The 10000-nt window shown below is 45.5% G+C and overlaps 1 protein-coding gene across 1 annotated transcript in view; it reads right to left on the reverse strand.

Annotated features, from left to right (window-relative positions):
• Nucleotides 1-8334: 8334 nt before the first annotated feature.
• Nucleotides 8335-10000, reverse strand: part of LOC129849797 (guanine nucleotide exchange protein smcr8a-like) — a 6369-nt gene continuing 4703 nt past the window's right edge. The window contains exon 4 of the mRNA XM_055916562.1: nucleotides 8335-10000. This exon is cut by the window's right edge and continues 162 nt beyond it. Coding sequence (XP_055772537.1) covers nucleotides 8353-10000 — 1648 coding nt within the window. The 3' untranslated portion in view covers nucleotides 8335-8352.

Consider the following 10000-nt stretch of genomic DNA (forward strand, 5'->3'; position numbering starts at 1 on the left):
GACAGTTCCTAGCTCCAACAGTGCAGTAATATGTAACTAAATGCTTGTGTTCCTAGCTCCAACAGTGCAGTAATATCTAACTAAATGCTTGTGTTTCTAGCTCCAACAGTAATATCTAACTAAATGCTTGTGTTTCTAGCTCCAACAGTGCAGTAGTATCTAACTAAATGCTTGTGTTCCTAGCTCCAACAGTGCAGTAGTATCTAACTAAATGCTTGTGTTTCTAGCTCCAACAGTAATATCTAACTAAATGCTTGTGTTTCTAGCTCCAACAGTGCAGTAATATCTAACTAAATGCTTGTGTTTCTAGCTCCAACAGTGCAGTAGTATCTAACTAAATGCTTGTGTTTCTAGCTCCAACAGTAATATCTAACTAAATGCTTGTGTTCCTAGCTCCAACAGTAATATCTAACTAAATGCTTGTGTTTCTAGCTCCAACAGTGCAGTAGTATCTAACTAAATGCTTGTGTTCCTAGCTCCAACAGTGCAGTAATATCTAACTAAATGCTTGTGTTTCTAGCTCCAACAGTGCAGTAGTATCTAACTAAATGCTTGTGTTTCTAGCTCCAACAGTGCAGTAGTATCTAACTAAATGCTTGTGTTCCTAGCTCCAACAGTGCAGTAGTATCTAACTAAATGCTTGTGTTCCTAGCTCCAACAGTAATATCTAACTAAATGCTTGTGTTTCTAGCTCCAACAGTAATATCTAACTAAATACTTGTGTTCCTAGCTCCAACAGTGCAGTAGTATCTAACTAAATGCTTGTGTTCCTAGCTCCAACAGTGCAGTAGTATCTAACTAAATGCTTGTGTTCCTAGCTCCAACAGTAATATCTAACTAAATGCTTGTGTTTCTAGCTCCAACAGTAATATCTAACTAAATGCTTGTGTTTCTAGCTCCAACAGTAATATCTAACTAAATACTTGTGTTCCTAGCTCCAACAGTGCAGTAGTATCTAACTAAATGCTTGTGTTCCTAGCTCCAACAGTGCAGTAGTATCTAACTAAATGCTTGTGTTCCTAGCTCCAACAGTGCAGTAATATCTAACTAAATGCTTGTGTTCCTAGCTCCAACAGTGCAGTAATATCTAACTAAATGCTTGTGTTTCTAGCTCCAACAGTAATATCTAACTAAATGCTTGTGTTTCTAGCTCCAACAGTGCAGTAGTATCTAACTAAATGCTTGTGTTCCTAGCTCCAACAGTAATATCTAACTAAATGCTTGTGTTTCTAGCTCCAACAGTGCAGTAGTATCTAACTAAATGCTTGTGTTTCTAGCTCCAACAGTGCAGTAATATCTAACTAAATGCTTGTGTTTCTAGCTCCAACAGTGCAGTAATATCTAACTAAATGCTTGTGTTTCTAGCTCCAACAGTGCAGTAGTATCTAACTAAATGCTTGTGTTCCTAGCTCCAACAGTGCAATAGTATCTAACTAAATGCTTGTGTTCCTAGCTCCAACAGTAATATCTAACTAAATGCTTGTGTTTCTAGCTCCAACAGTGCAGTAATATCTAACTAAATGCTTGTGTTCCTAGCTCCAACAGTGCAGTAGTATCTAACTAAATGCTTGTTTTCCTAGCTCCAACAGTAATATCTAACTAAATGCTTGTGTTTCTAGCTCCAACAGTGCAGTAGTATCTAACTAAATGCTTGTGTTCCTAGCTCCAACAGTAATATCTAACTAAATGCTTGTGTTTCTAGCTCCAACAGTGCAGTAGTATCTAACTAAATGCTTGTGTTCCTAGCTCCAACAGTGCAGTAATATCTAACTAAATGCTTGTGTTTCTAGCTCCAACAGTGCAGTAGTATCTAACTAAATGCTTGTGTTTCTAGCTCCAACAGTGCAGTAGTATCTAACTAAATGCTTGTGTTCCTAGCTCCAACAGTGCAGTAGTATCTAACTAAATGCTTGTGTTCCTAGCTCCAACAGTAATATCTAACTAAATGCTTGTGTTTCTAGCTCCAACAGTGCAGTAGTATCTAACTAAATGCTTGTGTTCCTAGCTCCAACAGTGCAGTAGTATCTAACTAAATGCTTGTGTTTCTAGCTCCAACAGTAATATCTAACTAAATGCTTGTGTTTCTAGCTCCAACAGTAATATCTAACTAAATGCTTGTGTTTCTAGCTCCAACAGTAATATCTAACTAAATGCTTGTGTTCCTAGCTCCAACAGTGCAGTAGTATCTAACTAAATGCTTGTGTTCCTAGCTCCAACAGTACAGTAGTATCTAACTAAATGCTTGTGTTCCTAGCTCCAACAGTGCAGTAGTATCTAACTAAATGCTTGTGTTTCTAGCTCAAACAGTAATATCCAACTAATTGCTGGTGTTTCTAGCTCCAACAGTGCAGTAGTATCTAACTAAATGATGGTGTTCCTAGCTCCAACAGTGCAGTAATATCTAACTAAATGCTTGTGTTCCTAGCTCCAACAGTACAGTAGTATCTAACTAAAGGCTTGTGTTTCTAGCTCCAACAGTGCAGTAATATCTAACTAAATGCTTGTGTTCCTAGCTCCAACAGAGCAGTAGTATCTAACTAAATGCTTGTGTTCCTAGCTCCAACAGTGCAGTAATATCTAACTAAATGCTAGTGTTCCTAGCTCCAACAGTGCAGTAATATCTAACTAAATGCTTGTGTTTCTAGCTCCAACAGTGCAGTAATATCTAACTAAATGCTAGTGTTCCTAGCTCCAACAGTGCAGTAGTATCTAACTAAATGCTTGTGTTTCTAGCTCCAACAGTGCAGTAGTATCTAACTAAATGCTTGTGTTCCCAGCTCCAACAGTGCAGTAGTATCTAACTAAATGCTGGGGTTCCTAGCTCCAACAGTGCAGTAGTATCTAACTAAATGCTTGTGTTCCTAGCTCCAACAGTGCAGTAGTATCTAACTAAATGCTTGTGTTTCTAGCTCCAACAGTGCAGTAGTATCTAACTAAATGCTTGTGTTTCTAGCTCCAACAGTGCAGTAGTATCTAACTAAATGCTTGTGTTTCTAGCTCCAACAGTGCAGTAGTATCTAACTAAATGCTTGTGTTTCTAGCTCCAACAGTGCAGTAGTATCTAACTAAATGCTTGTGTTCCTAGCTCCAACAGTGTAGTAGTATCTAACTAAATGCTTGTGTTTCTAGCTCCAACAGTGCAGTAGTATCTAACTAAATGCTTGTGTTCCTAGCTCCAACAGTGTAGTAGTATCTAACTAAATGCTTGTGTTCCTAGCTCCAACAGTGCAGTAGTATCTAACTAAATGCTTGTGTTCCTAGCTCCAACAGTGCAGTAATATCTAACTAAATGCTTGTGTTCCTAGCTCCAACAGTGCAGTAATATCTAACTAAATGCTTGTGTTTCTAGCTCCAACAGTAATATCTAACTAAATGCTTGTGTTTCTAGCTCCAACAGTGCAGTAGTATCTAACTAAATGCTTGTGTTCCTAGCTCCAACAGTGCAGTAGTATCTAACTAAATGCTTGTGTTTCTAGCTCCAACAGTAATATCTAACTAAATGCTTGTGTTTCTAGCTCCAACAGTGCAGTAATATCTAACTAAATGCTTGTGTTTCTAGCTCCAACAGTGCAGTAGTATCTAACTAAATGCTTGTGTTCCTAGCTCCAACACTGCAGTAATATCTAACAAAATGCTTGTGTTTCTAGCTCCAACAGTGCAGTAGTATCTAACTAAATGCTTATGCTAAATACATATGAAATGAGTAATACATAGACTAAGATACAGTAGAATAGGATAGAATACAGTATATACATATGAAATGAGTAATACATAGACTAAGATACAGTAGAATAGGATAGAATACAGTATATACATATGAGATGAGTAATACATAGACTAAGATACAGTAGAATAGTATAGAATACAGTATATACATATGAGATGAGTAATACATAGACTAAGATACAGTAGAATAGGATAGAATACAGTATATACATATGAGATGAGTAATGCATAGACTAAGATACAGTAGAATAGGATAGAATACAGTATATACATATGAGATGAGTAATACAACATATGTAAACATTATTAAAGTGACTAGTATTCCATTATTAAAGTGGCCAGTGATTCCAAGTCTATGTATATAGGGCAGCAGTCTCTAATGTGCTAGTGATGGCTATTTAACAGTCTGATGGCCTTGAGATAGAAGCAGGTATAGAAAACACACCATGGGGTGAGGAGAGAGAGCAGGTATAGAAAACACACCATGGGGTGAGGAGAGAGAGCAGGTATAGAAAACACACCATGGGGAGAGAGAGCAGGTATAGAAAACACACCATGGGGAGTGAGAGCAGGTATAGAAAACACACCATGGGGAGAGAGAGCAGGTATAGAAAACACACCATGGGGAGAGAGAGCAGGTATAGAAAACACACCATGGGGAGAGAGAGCAGGTATAGAAAACACACCATGGGGTGAGAGAGCAGGTATAGAAAACACACCATGGGGGGAGAGAGCAGGTATAGAAAACACACCATGGGGAGAGAGAGCAGGTATAGAAAACACACCATGGGGGAGAGAGCAGGTATAGAAAACACACCATGGGGAGAGAGAGCAGGTATAGAAAACACACCATGGGGAGAGAGAGCAGGTATAGAAAACACACCATGGGGAGAGAGAGCAGGTATAGAAAACACACCATGGGGAGAGAGAGCAGGTATAGAAAACACACCATGGGGGGAGAGAGAGAGCAGGTATAGAAAACACACCATGGGGAGAGAGACAGAGCAGGTATAGAAAACACACCATGGGGAGAGAGAGCAGGTATAGAAAACACACCATGGGGAGAGAGAGAGAGCAGGTATAGAAAACACACCATGGGGAGAGAGAGCAGGTATAGAAAACACACCATGGGGAGAGGAGAGAGAGCAGGTATAGAAAACACACCATGGGGTGAGGAGAGAGAGCAGGTATAGAAAACACACCATGGGGAGAGAGAGCAGGTATAGAAAACACACCATGGGGAGAGAGAGCAGGTATAGAAAACACACCATGGGGAGAGAGAGCAGGTATAGAAAACACACCATGGGGAGAGAGAGCAGATATAGAAAACACACCATGGGGAGAGAGAGCAGGTATAGAAAACACACCATGGGGAGAGAGAGCAGGTATAGAAAACACACCATGGGGAGAGAGAGCAGGTATAGAAAACACACCATGGGGAGAGAGAGCAGGTATAGAAAACACACCATGGGGGTGGGGAGAGAGAGCAGGTATAGAAAACACACCATGGGGTGGGGAGAGAGAGTAGGTATAGAAAACACACCATGGAGAGAGAGAGCAGGTATAGAAAACACACCATGGGGTGGGGAGAGAGAGTAGGTATAGAAAACACACCATGGGGAGAGAGAGCAGGTATAGAAAACACACCATGGGGAGAGAGAGCAGGTATAGAAAACACACCATGGGGTGGGGAGAGAGAGCAGGTATATAGAAAACACACCATGGGGAGAGAGAGCAGGTATAGAAAACACACCATGGGGAGAGAGAGCAGGTATAGAAAACACACCATGGGGAGAGAGAGCAGGTATAGAAAACACACCATGAGGAGAGAGAGCAGGTATAGAAAACACACCATGGGGAGAGAGAGCAGGTATAGAAAACACACCATGGGGAGAGAGAGCAGGTATAGAAAACACACCATGGGGTGGGGAGAGAGAGCAGGTATAGAAAACACACCATGGGGTGGGGAGAGAGAGTAGGTATAGAAAACACACCATGGGGAGAGAGAGCAGGTATAGAAAACACACCATGGGGTGGAGAGAGAGCAGGAATAGAAAACACACCATGGGGAGAGAGAGCAGGTATAGAAAACACACCATGGGGAGAGAGAGCAGGTATAGAAAACACACCATGGGGGGAGAGAGCAGGTATAGAAAACACACCATGGGGAGAGAGAGCAGATATAGAAAACACACCATGGGGTGGGGAGAGAGAGCAAGTATAGAAAACACACCATGGGGAGAGAGAGCAGGTATAGAAAACACACCATGGGGTGGGGAGAGAGAGCAGGTATAGAAAACACACCATGGGGAGAGAGAGCAGGTATAGAAAACACACCATGGGGAGAGAGAGCAGGTATAGAAAACACACCATGGGGAGAGAGAGCAGGTATAGAAAACACACCATGAGGAGAGAGAGCAGGTATAGAAAACACACCATGGGGTGAGGAGAGAGAGCAGGTATAGAAAACACACCATGGGGAGAGAGAGCAGATATAGAAAACACACCATGGGGAGAGAGAGCAGGTATAGAAAACACACCATGGGGTGGGGAGAGAGAGTAGGTATAGAAAACACACCATGGGGAGAGAGAGCAGATATAGAAAACACACCATGGGGAGAGAGAGCAGGTATAGAAAACACACCATGGGGTGGGGAGAGAGAGCAGGTATAGAAAACACACCATGGGGAGAGAGAGCAGGTATAGAAAACACACCATGGGGAGAGAGAGCAGGTATAGAAAACACACCATGGGGAGAGAGAGCAGGTATAGAAAACACACCATGGGGAGAGAGAGCAGGTATAGAAAACACACCATGGGGTGAGAGAGCAGGTATAGAAAACACACCATGGGGAGAGAGAGCAGGTATAGAAAACACACCATGGGGAGAGAGAGCAGGTATAGAAAACACACCATGGGGAGAGAGAGCAGGTATAGAAAACACACCATGGGGAGAGAGAGCAGGTATAGAAAACACACCATGGGGAGTGAGAGCAGGTATAGAAAACACACCATGGGGAGAGAGAGCAGGTATAGAAAACACACCATGGGGAGAGAGAGCAGGTATAGAAAACACACCATGGGGAGAGAGAGCAGGTATAGAAAACACACCATGGGGAAAGAGAGCAGGTATAGAAAACACACCATGGGGAGAGAGAGCAGGTATAGAAAACACACCATGGGGAGAGAGAGCAGGTATAGAAAACACACCATGGGGAGAGAGAGCAGGTATAGAAAACACACCATGGGGAGAGAGAGCAGGTATAGAAAACACACCATGGGGAAAGAGAGCAGGTATAGAAAACACACCATGGGGAGAGAGAGCAGGTATAGAAAACACACCATGGGGAGAGAGAGCAGGTATAGAAAACACACCATGGGGAGAGAGAGCAGGTATAGAAAACACACCATGGGGAGAGAGAGCAGGTATAGAAAACACACCATGGGGAGAGAGAGCAGGTATAGAAAACACACCATGGGGTGGGGAGAGAGAGCAGGTATAGAAAACACACCATGGGGAGAGAGAGCAGGTATAGAAAACACACCATGGGGAGAGAGAGCAGGTATAGAAAACACACCATGGGGAGAGAGAGCAGGTATAGAAAACACACCATGGGGAGAGAGAGCAGGTATAGAAAACACACCATGGGGTGAGAGAGCAGGTATAGAAAACACACCATGGGGAGAGAGAGCAGGTATAGAAAACACACCATGGGGAGAGAGAGCAGGTATAGAAAACACACCATGGGGAGAGAGAGCAGGTATAGAAAACACACCATGGGGAGAGAGAGCAGGTATAGAAAACACACCATGGGGAGTGAGAGCAGGTATAGAAAACACACCATGGGGAGAGAGAGCAGGTATAGAAAACACACCATGGGGAGAGAGAGCAGGTATAGAAAACACACCATGGGGAGAGAGAGCAGGTATAGAAAACACACCATGGGGAAAGAGAGCAGGTATAGAAAACACACCATGGGGAGAGAGAGCAGGTATAGAAAACACACCATGGGGAGAGAGAGCAGGTATAGAAAACACACCATGGGGAGAGAGAGCAGGTATAGAAAACACACCATGGGGAGAGAGAGCAGGTATAGAAAACACACCATGGGGAAAGAGAGCAGGTATAGAAAACACACCATGGGGAGAGAGAGCAGGTATAGAAAACACACCATGGGGAGAGAGAGCAGGTATAGAAAACACACCATGGGGAGAGAGAGCAGGTATAGAAAACACACCATGGGGAGAGAGAGCAGGTATAGAAAACACACCATGGGGAGAGAGAGCAGGTATAGAAAACACACCATGGGGAGAGAGAGCAGGTATAGAAAACACACCATGGGGAGAGAGAGCAGGTATAGAAAACACACCATGGGGAGAGAGAGCAGGTATAGAAAACACACCATGGGGAGAGAGAGCAGGTATAGAAAACACACCATGGGGAGAGAGAGCAGGTATAGAAAACACACCATGGTGAGAGAGAGCAGGTATAGAAAACACACCATGGGGAGAGAGAGCAGGTATAGAAAACACACCATGGGGAGAGAGAGCAGGTATACACACACATAGACTGGAGATATCAGAAGTCCTCGAGCTCTAGAATGAATTAATCAACCAATGAGTGACTCACCTGAGCGCTCCCTGCCCGGCCCTCTTCTTCTGCCTCAGCGTCACCACCCCCCCGTACCCCAGAGGTGAGCCGGCCCGATCGGACCCCGTAGACGCTGACATGGTACAGTCTGACCCGTCCTGGTCCGATCCCCTGGAGGTGGTATCTCCCAAGGAGGAGATGGGCAGGTCCAGTCCAGCCCCAGGGCTCTGGCAGCGGGTGGAACCCAGGCCGTAGACCCCCTGGACCGGCAGCAGGGCCTGGGGCTCCTGGTTGACCACCAGGGGAAGAGAGCCGGGCTGCAGCCCAGCAGCAGGCAGCGTGTCTGGGGGAGAGGAGTTGTACAGGAAGCCCTCCTGAGACATGCAGCAGGCCGTGTCCATCTGGACCAACAACTCAGGGTCAGGAACTCTCTGTCCATCACCCTCCCCTGTCTCAGCCCCTCCCTCCTCTCTCTCAGCCCCTCTCTCAAACACTCTTTCTGTCTCTCCCTCCCTCTTTCCGTTAAACACTCCTTCTGTCTCACCCTCCCTCTTTCCGTTAAACACTCCTTCGGTCTTTCCCTCCCTCTTTCCGTTAAACACTCCTTCGGTCTCTCCCTCCCTGTTTCCGTTAAACACTCCTTCTGTCTCTCCCTCCCTCTTTCCGTTAAACACTCCTTCTGTCTCACCCTCCCTCTTTCCGTTAAACACTCCTTCGGTCTTTCCCTCCCTCTTTCCGTTAAACACTCCTTCGGTCTCTCCCTCCCTGTTTCCGTTAAACACTCCTTCTGTCTCTCCCTCCCTCTTTCCGTTAAACACTCCTTCTGTCTCACCCTCCCTCTTTCCGTTAAACACTCCTTCGGTCTTTCCCTCCCTCTTTCCGTTAAACACTCCTTCGGTCTCTCCCTCCCTCTTTCCGTTAAAGACTCCTTCGGTCTCTCCCTCCCTCTCACACACACGGTGTGTCTCACCCTCTCCCTCCTCAGCGTCCAGCAGAAAAACAGGGGTCTGGTCTCCTCCCTCCTCCTCCTCTCCTCCACTCCTGTCGCTACTAAAGCTATCCTTATTCCCCTCAGAGCTTTCCTGGTCCTGTGTCTCCATGGTCAGGTCAGAGAGTGACGACTCCAGCCTCTCCTCTCCGGTCAGGGCCTCACTCTGCTGGGTAGAGTTATCAGGACAGGGAGGGTACACCTCCAGAACCTCCACAGACTCCGGTGGCGCCGGGCACAGCACGATGGACGGGGTGTGTATATGGGAGTGTGGGTCCGTCCCCACTGTGTGGTTGAGAGAACAGAAGATTCTTCCCAGCACCGCTACCTCCTCTTCCTCCTCCCCCAGCTCCTCCTCAAACAGGAAGTTGGTGATGTTCTGTTTCCTGCGTAGCGCTCGGTCCAGGCGGCGGGTGTACAGGTAACACAAGTCCCCCCTGAAACACCTCTCGGTGTGAGTGAGTAGTTCCACGGTGGCCTCGTAGAACCTCTCCTCACATAACTCCGTCAGGTCTTTCAGACGCTTGGCGAAACATTTCGCCGACTTCCCTTTTATCAGCTGAGGGGTGTAGGACTGTCTCCTCTCTCCCGCCTCCTCCCCCGTGTCAGGGCCGGGCGGTGCGTCTCTGTGTCTCTGGGACTCTGTGACACAGTGTTGACAGTGTGCAGCGTGGGGGTCCCGGCGGGGGCGGAGG

Source organism: Salvelinus fontinalis, unplaced genomic scaffold (genome assembly GCF_029448725.1).
Source record: "Salvelinus fontinalis isolate EN_2023a unplaced genomic scaffold, ASM2944872v1 scaffold_1704, whole genome shotgun sequence".
Lineage (NCBI taxonomy): Eukaryota > Metazoa > Chordata > Actinopteri > Salmoniformes > Salmonidae > Salvelinus > Salvelinus fontinalis.